This window comes from Anolis sagrei, chromosome 2 (genome assembly GCF_037176765.1).
Source record: "Anolis sagrei isolate rAnoSag1 chromosome 2, rAnoSag1.mat, whole genome shotgun sequence".
NCBI classification, from domain to species: Eukaryota; Metazoa; Chordata; class Lepidosauria; order Squamata; family Dactyloidae; genus Anolis; species Anolis sagrei.
This window is the reverse complement of record NC_090022.1, coordinates 84781769-84797557: the sequence shown is the minus strand read 5'-3', so window position 1 is coordinate 84797557 and position 15789 is coordinate 84781769. Positions and strand designations below refer to the sequence as shown.

The 15789-nt window shown below is 41.1% G+C and overlaps 1 protein-coding gene across 3 annotated transcripts in view; it reads right to left on the bottom strand.

Moving 5' to 3' along the window:
• The window catches only part of ANXA6 (annexin A6), a 56298-nt gene extending 41507 nt beyond the window's left edge, over window positions 1-14791 (bottom strand). For all 3 annotated transcript variants that reach the window (XM_060765466.2, XM_060765467.2, XM_060765468.2), the window contains exons 1-2: window positions 14606-14791; window positions 6213-6268 (exon numbers count right to left, since the gene is read on the bottom strand). In XM_060765466.2, the coding sequence (XP_060621449.2) occupies window positions 6213-6230 (18 nt within the window). In that variant the 5' untranslated portion in view covers window positions 6231-6268; window positions 14606-14791. The remainder of the gene's footprint in view (window positions 1-6212; window positions 6269-14605) is intronic.
• Window positions 14792-15789: the final 998 nt, after the last annotated feature.

Below are 15789 nucleotides of genomic sequence, written 5' to 3'. Positions count from 1 at the left end.
GGGCTTCAACCAACCCCATTATCACAGTACTGTGAATTCTTCATCTTTCAACATTTTGACCTCTAAATAGGGCTGGGATGCAATATTTTCATTTCTGCTGAGGGAAAACTGAAACTCAAAGAGCTTGTGAAGTGAGGTTTCTCAGTATTGTACAGGTAGCTGAGAGAAAATGAAAATTTTACACTCTTCCCTGCTTCATCCAAAGTCTGTTAAATTTTGATTATTAACACTCCTTTCTAAAGCAGTCAGTTTTAAAAGGTAGCTTCTTCCAGTTTCAACACTCCTGCAGATCACGTTTACTTCCATCTTTGGCCACACAGTGAAACAGCAGCAGCTACGCCTATGATCTTCATGACAAGAGCTCTTCTGCAACAGCTGTACCAACAGCAACAGCTGTGCAAGTACTACACTGATACCAGATCCAGGGGATTTCTGCTTAAGCCTCCTAAAATATTTATCAGGAGTCTGGTGTTAATGGATGCCCTCAATGGCAAAAGGGGATCCTTTGTGTTTCACTGCCTGTGGAGAGTTCTCCTGCAGGGCATGATCCTTTTGGGTTGTAAGCAGGTGAAGCAGTGAGGCGCCAATATTACAAGCAAGTCTTTCTCTGGTATAGAGCAGGAGCACATGCACACACCCCTTCCAGGCTATGATACATGACACCAGTCCAGAGCTGCAAGTAGGTGGGAAGCAACTGGCTCAGAGAAAGTGTTACTGAGTTCCCGTAACTCCTTTGCTGCATTCATGACTAAGCTTAGGCTGGAGAGAGTTCTCTCAGAGAGATGAAAGGGAAATTACTTGCTCGTTCTTCTGTCATCCCAAAGAAACAGATTTTTCAGTTTTTAATTTCCAAAATATGCAACTTTTTTATTTTAAAGGATACATCGCCATAAGAGAACAGTAGCATATTTACATGTGACAGGATGCCATATTTCTCAGCCATTTCAGCATTCACAGAGCACCTACACAGATGCATCTACAAACAGGGCTGGGTGTGGTCTATTCTGCCGCAAAGTGAGCTTTTTGAGTCAAAAGATACATAGACATGCTCTGAATTAATTTCAGATTTATTTTGCCCCTGACTATTCCTTTTCCCAAGTGCCTTGAATGTGCCTTGACTGTGGCTTAGAACATGATATGAAGAAAAATTATGGCTGCAATCAGCTCCATCCTTTTATTAAAATAACAAGTTCCAGTTTGCTGCAAACAAGAGGTGGAAGGATCTAATAATTTCCCTTTGCTTGTGGGAAAAGTCTGTAGAAACAAGAAACTTGCCCATTTTCATAATGAAAAATGATGGCCTGTCTGGCCGACCTGAGTTATGCAGCACACTTTAAGCTTTCCACCCTCTAGTTAACCTTTGCAAATTCTTAGAAGAATAATACATATTATTGGACAGGAAAAGAGATTTAAAGATGGGCTTAAAGCCAACCTTAAAAACTGTGGGAGAGACGCAGAAATCTGGGAAGCCCTTTAGCGCTCTAACTGGAGGTCAGCTGTGATCACCAATGCTGCGGAATTCGAAGAGGCACTGATGGAGAGCAAAAGGGAGAAACAAGCCAAGAGGAAGCCGTGTCAAGCCAAACCTGACCAGGATCACATTCCACCTGGAAACCGATGTCCTCGCTGCAGAAGAACAGGTGGATCAAGTATAGGTCTCCACAGCCATTTATACATCCCTTGCCAAGACACTACATTTGGAGGACCATCATCCTCGGACTATGAGGAATCACCTAAGTATATTCTTGGCATAATTAATAATTTGCCCTCTGAACAGAAATCTGAGCAAAATCAGGAAATCCTTTGTTCATTAAGTTCAGTAAAGTACAACTCCCATATCTGCAGCACCAGTGGTTTCACCTACCTACATCCAACCAAGTATGCCCTCTCTAACCATTTCTTAGGTTCCCCAGCAAGACTCTATAATGACTTTTGGCAGAAGTCATTCATTTCAAAATAGTTTGCTATTATCCACAGTATGTTCAGAAATATATCTCCCACAGATACAGGGCTCATACATACATAAGGCAAAGGTGATTCCCTCCCCTCTCCCCACCCTGCCCTCCCTCTCTCACACACAGAAATGTAGTAGCAGTTATCTATCATTCTCTTGTAATGGTCATAAGACAAGCTACAATAAAACGGTTGTAACTACAACTTAGTTAAAATACTTCTATATGAATAGGTGGTTGGGAAGCATAGAAACATATGCTTCCATATAAGACATATGATAACCATATAAGGAGGTTATCAAAGCATGAACTAGATGTGACTAACTAGATCATCACCATTAAGAAGAAGGACTTGTAGAATACATCAGCTTAATTTCTTTTCTTGCAGAATTTCTGAAGATCTAAACATGTGTATCACCTCCATTGAAAAGATTTGGGTTTTGTACCCTAGCAAAGAATAGCTTTGTGATGATTTTGCAATTCCCATTGAAGTTTCAAATCTGGAATGCAGTAACTCATCCTATACTTGCAAACAATACGGCTTTTCTTGCTCACTATTTTATCCACTTATTTGTCTCTCAGTTTATGCTGACATCACATTATTTGCCAGTGCAACATTGTAATTATGTTTCTATGCAACATGCTTTGCAATAGTTGCTTGCAAAGATTGTTGTCAACATCTAACAAATCACCCCTTTCCTACAGTTTTAACACAAATAAGCTATTAATATTAGTGCTCAACACTTTTCAACTGGACCAAAGAACTACAGCAAGCGCTGAAAATTAATCTACACATTATGCCATGATAAACCTTGTATGCACAGCTGCTCAAATACCATTTAGCGGTAACCATCTGGGACAAGAAGCAATATGATCAATAGTATGATACCAAAAGAAAGCGTAATGTTTGCTACATAACTCAGGTCAGCCAGGCAAGCTATAACCAGGAAGATGAAGTCCCTTCCACACAGATGTATAAAATCCACACTGAACTTGGATTATATGGCAGTGTGGACTCAGATAATCCAGTTCAAATCAGATATTGTGGGTTATCTGCCTTGATATTCTGGGTTATATGGCTGTGTGGAAGGGCCCTAAGATGATACCAGAAGTGAGAAAAGGCATTCTTTTGGACTGCACCCTTTAGGAATAACAGAAGTGCTATTTCCTTATTACCTTTTTATTTGGGGTCACACGTATATACTTTTCTAGGAGGAGTGAGCAATATGCAATCTCGAATCTGTATGTGGCCTCCATCCATTTCCTTTTGACACTACCAAAACCACAGCACCAAAAATGTATATTTTTGGACTTTGCTTCCTAAACTATAAGATTCTACTCTGTCACCCTACAAACAGTACTCACTGGTACTCTGCAAACTCCTGTTGCAACTCCTATCAAATTTCAATAGTAATTGTCAGTGATAGATTAGAAATCCATAGAATCATAGAGTTGGAAAAGCCCACAAGGGCCATCCATTCCATCCCCCTATCATGCAGGAATATATAACACTATCGACAGATTACTATTAAGCCTCTGCTTAAAAACCTCCAGAGAAGGAGACTCTACCACACTACAAAGAAGCATATTCTACTGTCTACCTGCTCTTATTGTTGGGAAGTTCTTCCTAACGTTAAGGTGGAATCTCTTTTCCTACAATTTGAATCCATTGTTCCATGTTCTAGTCTCTGGATCAGAAGAAAACAAGCTTTGCCCTCTCCTCAATATAACATCTTTTCAAATATTTAAACATGACTATTATGTCCCATCGTAAGTTTAAAACACATCCAAATTCCTAGGCTAGGCTTTGCTTCCAACCCTTTTAACATTTTAGTCACCCTGCTCTGAAAAGAACTGAAACACATTTGGTCACCAAGAATGTGTCAACTCCAACTTCTAAATATTCAGAAGTGGTCATTTTACAATATCTTGGAAGGCTTCAATAGTTACCCCATCCCTCCCTTACCAAATTAAGGACGTGATTATTCAGGTAGCAAAACATACAAAAAGTACCATATATTGCCTCTGGAATTATAAAGCTGAAATTATGTTTGATCAATCTGGAGGTACTCTGGTCCCCATTAAGTCATGAAACTCACTCAGCCAGGCTGTCAAATTTGTTCTGAAGAGGAGAACCACATTTGCTATCTTACACTCTTTGGAGGAATTCCAAAACATAAATATAATTCATTAATATTAAATGGTTTTAATGAGCTATTATAGTACAGTACATTAGACACTTAAACCCAAAGTGCTTAATGTGAAAAATGTTCACTACTTTCTACTGAGACTGTCAACTTTTCCAGAAGGCAGGTTACGAGGAGGATGACACTTGGAGTGTATTTTCCCATAGCCCATCATTCTCATATCCCTCAGAAAGCAAAAAGCAACAAGAAGGAAACTCAGAAATTAACACGAACATCAGAGCAGAAAAATGTTTAGTTTTGTCTACAAATTTACACAGACTGTGGAAACTGAGAATATGATAGAGTGGTAACAATTCAAAAAAGGCCTGCCCACTAGCAAGATTAAGATCCTGTGTCAGCACATCCCTACATATAATACTAAAGACTATTTATTGAAAGTCAGCATTCAGTTCAGCCTGGTTTCAAAGAGGACGGGTTGGCACACAATTCCAGACTTGGGAACTCTGTCAAACGTTACCTTAATCCTGCAGGTTTGGTTTTTTGGGAAACAGGAACTGTGTTGTCAACCTTGAAACAGGAGCCATGTTGCCATTTAATTGACCCCATTATGTGTAGCCTCATTACAGGATAACGAGATTTACTCCTGTGACCGGATGATTTAATTATTATCTCAGCCACAGAAAGGTCATGCCTAGAAAAGACAGGTTTCCTGTGTCTAAGGCAATGTTTGAAGAAAGATTTCATTTCAGATATTTCAGCATCCCCAGGTCTGCTCCTTGCTCTGGATTCAATTTTTTAAAAAATCAATCCTCCCCCCGTCTCTCTCTATATAATGGACTTATACAAAATTGAAATAGTTGCACTTCATTAGCTCAATACCTCCTTAAAAGTTATAAAAATGAACTGAGATTGGACCCACTGTTCCCCATGAACGTTTTTATGGAAAATCAAGGGAGGTAGGAGGACATGACATTTTTAGGCAAAGGAGAAAAAAATCAGAATGTTAAGTGGCCCTGAAAAAGGCTTTTTCCTCCTTGGTTTTTGAGGACATCCTTTCTTTCCAAATACACTTCCCTTGAACGCTTCCCTTTTAATATTCCCAAGGCAATTGGCCATGTCTTTTTCTCTATCAATGTACCTGGGATGACACAATAACATCAGTCTTATTCAGTATACCCATCACGAATACATACCAATAAAGAGGAGAGCCTCCATTTAATAAAAACTAAATCTTATTTAAACAAAGTGAAACAAAGAACTTACTGGCACTTCTGAACAAGCTTCCTCAAAAACTCAATTTGCCCCTATTACATGCTTTAGAAGTGATGGCAAAACAGAGAAGTATATCTCTACCTGGTACCTTGTTGTGTTGGACTGAAATCCCCATTAACCCCACTCTGGCTGGGGTGATGTAGTCCCATTTATCTACAGGTTTCTAGGTGAGGGAAGAATGATGCAGACTTTCTGGGCCAAGAACCTTTTAGAGCACCCTGTCTTCTCTCTTAGGACTCATCTCATTTTGCGGGGTATTAGAAAGTAACTTCTCTTTTTTAAGCTTTCAAGAGAGAAGTCAAATGGTCACAGAACAAGGTTCCATTCACACCCCGGATATCCTGCCATTCCATACTATGGAGTTTTCTGGAAATGGAAAGCACATCTGCTGGAAGAACTGAAAAAGCAGAACTTTTCTCTTTGCTTTCCCCTTTCTACATCTCCCTCTTTGCTCATTTCAGTTTTTAGATTCCACACCAAAGAGGTTTCATTCTGCGGTCTCTAATATACATCTGTTCTGTATTTAGACCAAATTCTGGCTGCAGGAGAAAAGAATGTAAACTGTGCTTGGGAAGTTATTTCAAAACAACGAAGAAAATGGAAACGGAAGGGAAAATGGGGGAAATGCAGCTGTGGGAAGGGGGAAGAGTGGCATCAGAACCAGAAACAGACAGAAGCAAGATACTTATCAAGCGTTATGATTTTCTCCCTCATTATAAAGCATTGCAAGATCAGGAGCTGAGATGATTGCTCACAATTTAGTAGTAGTTTACCAACTTAGTGTATTAAACATGCAAACACCTGGGGCGTTAGCAGCTACAGGGATGGAAAAGTGCCTTACCTTTCCTGTGCTTGACATGGCTTGTGGACAGATATTTCTTGAAGAGATGAAGAATGCTGTGGGACATAAATTAAACAAAATTAACAAAGCTATTCTTTATTTGTATTGTTCTAAAAATTCTACATTTAAAAATGTACCACCATGCTTGATTTGCTTGGGACTGAATCTTATGTATACCCAGTATGGACAAAGGCTTGTTTTACTGCCACAGTGTTGAACTACACATCTTAGGGATGCGTTCTTAAAGGAAGGCAGAGACATGGTTTCTCAATAAACTGCCTTCCTGGGTCAGCATAAAACTCTAAGATGCCAAGACAAAACAACCACAAAGCACCCTGTAATTGATTCCTTCTTTCTGTTTTACTTCCCACATCCTTTCTTCCCAATCATTGTACTTGTCTTCTACAGGTAACCATACATTATAAAGTGAATTTTATATTGCTTGACCATCTAATATAAAACATTAGTCAAGAATTGGTGAACTGTTGTTCACAGGCCGAAAACTGGCTCCTGGGTTTTATTCTTTGTTGCCACTTAGTTCTCATACAATTTGGAATAATTGCTTCCAAACCATTTTCTCTCTGTAACAAGGAGACATGGGATAACTATAAGAATATGCCTTGAAAACACTGAAGAATTTCCATGCTGTCCAAGAAGATAGAAATATAATGATTTCAATATTTTACAATAAAGCATCAAAATTTGTTGGATTTTGTAATTATTATTTGCCTTTAGAATTGTAAAGGCCCTCTGGTTGTGCAGCTGGTTAAACAGCTGAGCTGCTGAACTTGCTGACCAAAAGGTCAGCGGTTTGAATCCAAGGAGTGGGGTGAGCTCCCATTGTTAGGCCCAGCTTCTGCCAACCTAGCAGTCCGAAAACATGCACATGTGAGTAGATCAATAGGTACCGCTTCTGCAGGAAGCTAACAGCGCTCCATGCGGTCATGCTGGCCACATGACCTTGGAGGTGTCTACGGACAATGTTGGCTCTTCGGCTTAGAAATGGAGATGAGCACCACCCACGAGAATCGGACACAACTAGACTTAATGTCAGGGGAAACCTTTACTGTTACCTTTAGGATTTTATATTTTGAGCAGAAAATGAAAAATGTGTTTGCACTAAAAACATTGTTTATTATAAATGTCCTTTGTTGATTAAGAAAAAAAACTTTTAAACAGTTAATTTTTGGATTACAGCTTCCAGCATTGTCATGGTAAGGCACACCCACTGTGAATGTTTTAAAATGCCTATTCCTATTGAAATACATTTGCACTTAAAACCAAAGCAAAGGACTGCCACGCAAAAATCCAAAACCAAAGGAAGAAAGGCAAGATCTGCTTGCTAAGTACAGAAAAACATATTCTCACTTCATAAAGCTGCAGACTCCCTCTGTTTTATCTCCAAAGCTCTGAAACACAGACTGGGATTCAAGAAAAAGAAAGGGGGAAAGGTCAACGTAGTAAAGACAGCAAGAAAAGCCTGATGTCTAAAGTGGGTGCTTTTCCAGCCAATAATAACGTAAGGCAACCCTTTGCAGGCAACGCATCATCACTGCACTGCAGTCTGTTGGCTGGGCTGAGATCCAACAAGAAAGTAACCCTTAATTCTTCAGGCATGAGGCCATACAAGCTAGCTGAAGAGAGACAAAGGGACCACGCCTTTACAAAGATTACATCTCCATCTCCTATCAGAACATCTCCCTCCATATCCATAAAAGTAGATTGCACACACATAGGAAGGACGTATCGTATTGTTAAAGACCAAGACGTTCAGAATTAGTCATAGGTCACAACATACACTATTTCAATAGTGAACGCTCTCAACAACTTATAGCACAAAAGTGAGGAACAGTCAGTCATTCAGTTTTTACAAGATTGCATTTCTAATCCACTCTCACTACTGACTATTCTAGCAAGGGCTGCATTCCCAAAAGTTCCTCAACCTGGTTATTAATGTCTTTTGTGTATTTAGTTATATTCTATGAATTGACGTATGTGGATGCAGTTCATTCATGGATGTATTACATCAGGAAATACTCTGAATTGCCCACGCCCCACTGCAAACCTCGGCAGCATGAGAATATAAGAGTAATTAAGAGCAACAGAAGCTCTGGGAGTACACAAAGACTGGCAGAACTATCATGTTCATGCAGTCAGGAGTGACGTTTACATAAAGCAGCAGTTCCCAACTTAGATGCCTAATAATTGTTGGGACTACATGGCAATGTTGACCGGGGATTCTGGGAATCCAATGGCAAAAAAACCCCAACCGTGTCTAGAAATGATAGCTACAAAACAGGGATGGACAACTGTGGCAAGTCTGGGGACCACTGCTATATCCTGGGATTTTTTTAAGTATGGGGTGAATAAGGGGGGGGGGGGATAAAAGTAAACTAAAGTGACTAGTTATCCAAGATTGGTAATTTTATGCTGCCTTGGATTGAGGTAGGTCCTCCTTCTTTGGAGGTTTTTATATGGAGGCTGGATGGCATCTGTTAGCGTGCTTTGATAATGTGCCCCTGCATGGAAGAATAAAGTTGGACTGGATGAGCTTTATGATACCTTCCAAGTCTATGGTTTTAATGTTAAACAGCACAGACACAGCTTGACACCTATTTAAATTGCAAACTGGGGCAGCTAGAACAGCTAGAAGTTGGCATGAAAAAGGTTGGTTTGAAGATACTGGGGATGGAGGGGCGGAGGGGGGGGGGGGAGAGAATATCTTTGGAGGCTGCATGCCACCTAAAAGCTGTATTTTCCCCATCCATGACACAAAAGCTGGGATAGACTGACTAACACCAAGAAAAACTGTGTGGTAAAATAAAAAAGGATGTAGTGCAATTGAGCTGGATACTCTAAATAGAACATTTTGATTATTAAAGGCAGTTTAAAGAGGGAAGATTTCATAGAAGTCCTTTGTTCATCTTTCATCGCCACATTCTTAAGGTTCTGCTAGTCATATGACCCACCATTGCCTGATACAGTTCCCCCTACTCCACTTTGGTTTTGCTAGAGTAGTGACAGGAATTTTTCCCCTCAACATACAGAAGCAAAGGCATTTACCTTATTATTAGAATATATACAATAGGTAGATCAATAGGTACCGCTTTGGTGGGAAGATATCGACTCTCCATGCAGTCATGCTGGCCACATGACCTAGGAGGTGTTTATGGACAATGCCGGCTCTTCAGATTAGAAATGGAGACGCACACCACCCTCCAGAGTCCAACATGTCTAGACATAATGTCAAGGGGAAACCTTTACATTTATACACACCCAACACACATTTACACACTTGTGACCCATTTTAGAAATATAAGCCCAAAGGAGAAAAACCTTCAGGATGCTAAGGACTCTTGAGGCTTGAAAAATTGAAAGCAGGAGAGACAACAGCAATGAGTGCAGTACAGACAACTAGTAATGTGTGTAGGAAAGGGCAACTGGATTGTAGTGGCAAATGCATGGTTCTCCAAATGTTATTGAATTGCCTCTTCCACCATCTGTAGCCATGAACTATCCATTCCTGATCTAGACTGATGCAGCACAAAGTTGGGTTCTTTTGTATTTTACACAGCGCTGCGAGTGAGGGGGAACGAAGCTTGATATCTTAATGTAGGACACAGGTTTAACAGGGCTCACACACTGATCAAGGGAAGGCTTCACTCCAATGCTTTGACCAGAATGTTAATGTACTTAATGTTACAGAATTACAGATTCATAGAATTATAGCTGATAGGGATCCAAAGGTCTTGGAGTCCAATGCAATTCAGTTCAGGAACTCCAGCTGAAGCATCCCCTGCTGATAGCTGTCTGGACTCATTTGGAAAATGTCCAGAGAAGGAGGCCCCACCGCCTTTCTAAGCCATTCATTCCACTGCCCTTTCTGTCAAGAAGTTCCTTTGAATGTAGTGAGGAAGTGATATTTAGTGGATTTTGCATGCAAGATGCTTTATTTCCTGACCCAAGAACTCTAATCTTGATTATTTCAAGTTTTGTATATAGTTTATGAGTTTTCTAGAAGGCTTGAACCCTTCCTTTGGCCTTCGCTTGAAATGGGATTTTAGGGTTTTTGGAGAAGGGGTGTGTGTGGAATTTGTCACCTAAGCACACATATTCAGAGAAAAAGGCCAAGTGAACGGGCAGATGATTCTTGGTCCTGAAAATACTGTATTTATCCAAATTATAATTCATGAAAGTATTAAGCTTGTGCGCCAGCTGCACCGGTACCTTGGGAAGTCTGACTTGGCCACGGTAGTCCACGCTCTTGTTACATCCCGTATAGAGTACTGCAATGCTCTCTACGTGGGGTTGCCTTTGAAAACAGTCCAGAAGCTTCAATTGGTCCAACAGACGGCAGCCAGGTTGTTAACTGGAGCACCTCTCAGGAAGCATACAACTCCCCTGTTGTGCCAGCTCCACTGGCTACCAGTCTGCTACCGCGCACAATTCAAAGTGCTGCCTTTGGCCTATAAAGCCCTAAACGGTTCTGGCCCAACTTACCTGTCCGAACTAATCTCCCCTTATGAACCTTTGAGGACTTTAAGATTGTCTGGAGAGGCTCTGCTCTTGGTCCCACCATCATCACAAGCACGGCTGGCGGTGACGAGAGACAGGGCCTTCTCAGTGGTGGCCCCTCGGCTATGGAACACCCTTCCTAGGGAGATCAGATTGGCTTCTTCGCTCCTAGCATTTCGGAAGAATCTTAAGACATGGCTATTTGAGCAGGCATTTGCAAATACTGAGTAATGGACATAAGAATGGAACAACTACATGACGGAACTGGACGTTGTTTTAATGAGTATTTATTGGATGATGTTTTATTATAGTGTTATGATTTTATTGATGTTGATGTTTTATATTGTAATTGTGTTCTTGGTGGCACTGAATTTTGTCTTGTAAACCGCCTCGAGTCGCTGGAAGGCTGAGAGGGGCGGTATACAAAGATACTAAATAAATAAATAAATAAATAATCTGGGTAAGAAAAATACCCACTAATCAAGTACATATAGGGGCAAGGTCAACATACTCTACTCCATTTTAGTCCACTACAGATGCTCTGATAGTTACATAATTGAATAGTTTTTTTGATCCCAATAATACTGGATTTCCAAGGATTTTGTTTCCCCATTTCTGATGATGGAGCCAGAAGCTATGTTTCCCCTCTGACAATAGTGTTTGAAGAACAAATAGATCAAGGAATTTATAACCTTCAGTCTCTCAGGGGCAAACAATGAAAAGAAAGATAACAAAAACCAAGCACAATGCCCAGTAAAGGCAACGTAAGCTCTGTAGTACACAATGACACTGCAGAGGGAATTCCATTCACACAAATAAGCACTCTACCCAAAAGAATTTGTCAGGGGAAATAACTGTCCTGTCCCTGAAAAGTGCAAGACTCTGTTTGCAACCCAGGGGGGAAATCTTGACAACTCCCACTCAATGTTCAAATGAATCTCTGTGATTTTAGAGATCAGGAGGAAGTAGTCCAGGTTACAGAAAGTGGTCCAGATTAAGGTGTTTTGATTTCAACTTTTTGTTGGTGTTTAGAATGCCAATCTGAAAGGACCCTCAGCAAAGGATTTACCAGAATGACTATAATTATGACCCTGAATGGAGAAAGAGGATGAGCAAATAGTAACAACATAATAGTAACAACATAATCTCCTCTTTCCCAGAAATGATGAGTTATCTTGCCTACTCTCTTCTTCAGTGCCTTCATGAGACACGCCTTATCTTTATACATTCACGCACAGAAGAGTAGTCCCAGCCAGACCACAGATTGTTATTTTAAAATAAAATATCCGGTTCCATGAACTCAGACTAGCATAATTTGGCAAGGCATGAACAGAGGGTTATTTTTAAGCACTGTAGGCGGTGTGCTATGAAGGTTTCAGATCCAATGTAGTCTGCAGCCTGAGAAAGGTTTTCATTCCAATTTTAAAAAGATATAGCCCCTTCAGAGGTAAATCCCACTGAGTTGAGTGAGGAATATTTCAAAGTAAATTGATGCTGGACTGCAACCTTACAGTCCTTTCAGGAACAGTATGGCGTCTGCAGACCCCACCCAGTCCAAAGGAATGGCCAAAGGCACTAGCAAGGCTGCAGCACAAGTCAAGAACGCCTTCTTGAGAAGCACCCAACGACTGGCATACAGACAATAAAAGAATTCCCCCTTAAGAATCAACCATATACACTTTCTTGTGGGTTTTGAAAATTAAGTATACATAAAAATTATATTGTAAAATAGAAATATATTTAAGATAAGATGCTAGCAGGATGCTGATAATAATTTCATCATATGTAAGGAAGTATGAAGCCAATCAGTTGGTTTTCCCCCAGTTTATATCATTATAGACTTTATAAGGGAAAGTGGGTGGGGAATGTTAAGAGTTAGAGTGTATTGGGAATATAGGCAATGCATAATGTAATCACTGACTTTATATATTGTATAATAAGGTCTTATGATGCTGGGTTTAAAATATATTTTAAAATCAACCCTGTACTCCTTACCTTGGAAATAAGTACCACTATCTTTAGGGGGGGTTCATGTCCTAATCATGAATCAAGTGGGCAAGTTCTATTCAGAACTGAAAAAGGCCTTGAAATCAAGGCTAAGCAAAATATTTGAAATGCCACAGTTGATTCACATGATTCTCACTCTCTTTGGATGCGTGTCTTGGGACTTTTTAACCCTTCGTCTACAGTGTTTCCTCTTGAGCACATGAAATCGAATTTCGAAAACTTAAGTTAGAAGCAGGGAAAACTGTCTCTCCCTAAAAAGGCCCCAAAGCTTTTCTGTCCGCTTGGCATTGGGCCTGCCTGCCACGACTAGGAAAGACAAGGAACGTCCATATTAAATACAGCTTTTATAATATAAGTACTGGCACAAACAGCTGCCTCTGTGCCTCCAGTGACTTTCCACCAAGACAGGGATCCTCTAGGAAGCTCTGGAGCAAGTATGGAAATTAGGAAAATGATGAATCCTGTGCCCCTCCAGATTCAGATTTATTATGACTTGGGGGCGGGAGGCACAAATATTTATCTTTCTTTTGGCATTTTGTTTGCATAAAGGTGGTGATGGTGAACAATACTGGAAAAGATCAACTCCTTAGTTTTACTGCATTCATATCTGGACCTGCACATGTGTCCTCAAGTGACCTGCCAACTACAAACAGTCCCCCAATTATGAACAAGATAGATTCTGTAAGTTTGTTCTTAAGTTGAATTTGTATGCAAGTCAAAACAGGTACTTTTTAAAGTGTAATTCTAGATATAACTATAAGTTTTGGATACCATAGGAAAGAAATAACACCCTGAGGTGTTTGTTTTGCTGTCTCTCCCCCTGTTCAGAAGATTTCACTACACTTTCTGTCTCTGTGATAATTGGATTTTGAAACAAAAAACTGGCTTGTGGAAAGCTTCAGTGGAGATACCTTTTCCTGACTTTCTGGAGTGATTTTCCCTTCCTAGGGGTAGATTTTTCTCACTTCCTGTTGTGTCACTCCTGCTCTTAACTTTGAGTACTTTTTAAGTCGGATGTTTGTAACTCAGGGACGTCTTCTAATGAAAACCTTATGAATTCCACAGGGCTTTCTTAAGCAAGGAATCCTCAGAGGTGGTTTTCCCAAACCCATCCTCTGAAATATAGCCAGCATGTGTGGCATCTCTTGGTGTTCTCAGGGCTAACCTTGCTTAGCTTCCAAGATGTGACACCCTATTGCAATGGTTCTCAACCTGTGGCCAAAACACCTGGGGACCCACAGGTTGAGAAACCACTGCCCTATTAGATCCTACATAGAACAGATTAGAATAATCATAGAGTTGGAAGAGACCACATGGGCCATCTAGTCCAAACCACTGCCATACAGGAAAAGCACAATGAAGTGCCTCCTCCCAATGGCCACCCAGCCTCTGTTTAAAAGCTTCCAAGGAAGGAGCTTCCACCACCTTCTGTGGCAGAGAGTTCCATACACCCCAGAAATCCTACAAGCCTTATTAGGCATCTTTGGGTATGTGATCACTTATTCTCAGGGAGCCAACTTCTTTTTAAAGGGAGGGACCCAACTTGCACTTGCTAGCCATCTTTGGCCACATAACCTGATCACTCAGTCTCAGGGAACCAACCTCTTTTTCAAAGGGACCCAACTGCACTTGCTTTGCTCCTCGTGTAACAAAACTTGAAAGATTTTCTGTTCCCACTTTGAATGTGTTATTTCCTGTTTAATTGTGCAGAACTCACTTTGAAAGTAGTTGTTCTACTCCAGAAACGTCTTTTCTGTGGCTGCCTCAAACTAGGCTGAATTGGTTGAGAGATGAACTGACAAACTATAGGAAAGGACATTTCTTCTAACCCAGGAACAGAAATCGTGCCACAGAGGGGGATCCACACTTACTTGCTTGGGGTGAGGCCTCTCTCTCTCTCTCTCTTGCAAAGGAGCTGGGAAGGATCTCCTGGCTGCCTCCTCCGCTTGGACTCTGCAGCAAAAGGAAGCCCGAGCTGGAGAGGGCAAAGCCAAGGCGCTGCTGACCTGGAGGCAATGCCGCAGCCGCAGCTGTTTCCTTTCCTCGCCTCTCTCCTCCTCCTCTCCTCCCTCTCTGCTCCCTTCCAGCAGCAACGTCAGCCGCTCCCAAGCCCTCCAATCCGGGCTGGTCCTCCACCCCCTCCCCATCATGGAGATGCAGCCTTGCTTGGCTCCAGAGGAAGCCCTCTTTAGGGAAGGACACCAGCCGTTCTTTATTTCTGTACATATTTATGTGTGCACCTCTTGGGGCTTCTATACCCCAAAGGCACCAGGTTCAGCCTGATCTGGGGCAACCAAGTAAGGTCAGCTCAGGTCAGTCCTAGAATGGGAGGTTGCCAAGGAATACTCAGGCTGCATCTACACCAGGCATGGGCCAGCTTGGGCCCTCCAGGTGTTTTGGACTTCAACTCCCACCTTTCCTCACAACTTCAGGCCCTTTCCTTTTCCTCTTCAGCCACTTAAGCCAGTGGTTCTCAACCTTCTCAATGCCATAACCCTTCAAACAATGATGGATCTGGACCAAACTTGGCACAAATACCCAATATGCCCAAGTGTGAACACTGGTGGAGTTTGGGGGAAAATAGACTTGACATTTGGGAGTCAAGTCTGAACCCCACCAACAATATAATTGGATCAAACTTCCCACACAGATGCCCCATGACCAACAGAAAATACTGTGTTTTCCGATGGTCTTTGGTGACCCCTCTGACAACCCCTCATGACTCCCCCAGTGGTCCTGACCCCTAGGTTGAGAAACACTGGCTTAAGCAGAAAAGGAGAAGAAAAGGAAGGGTTGTTAGGAATTGTGAGAGTTAAAGTTCAAAACAATTGGAGGGCCAAAGTTTGCTCATGCTTGATCTACGCTGTAGAATTAATGCCCTCAATTAATTCTATAGTGAGGTGGAGACAGGATACAACAATAAAGTTGTTATTATTTATTCAATTGGTAAGAACAAGAACAAAACCTGGTATTTTCTATTTTCCTTAAAAAATAAATTTAAATCCACCTATGGACACACACATATTTTTGAAACATAACTATCAATCTACCTATC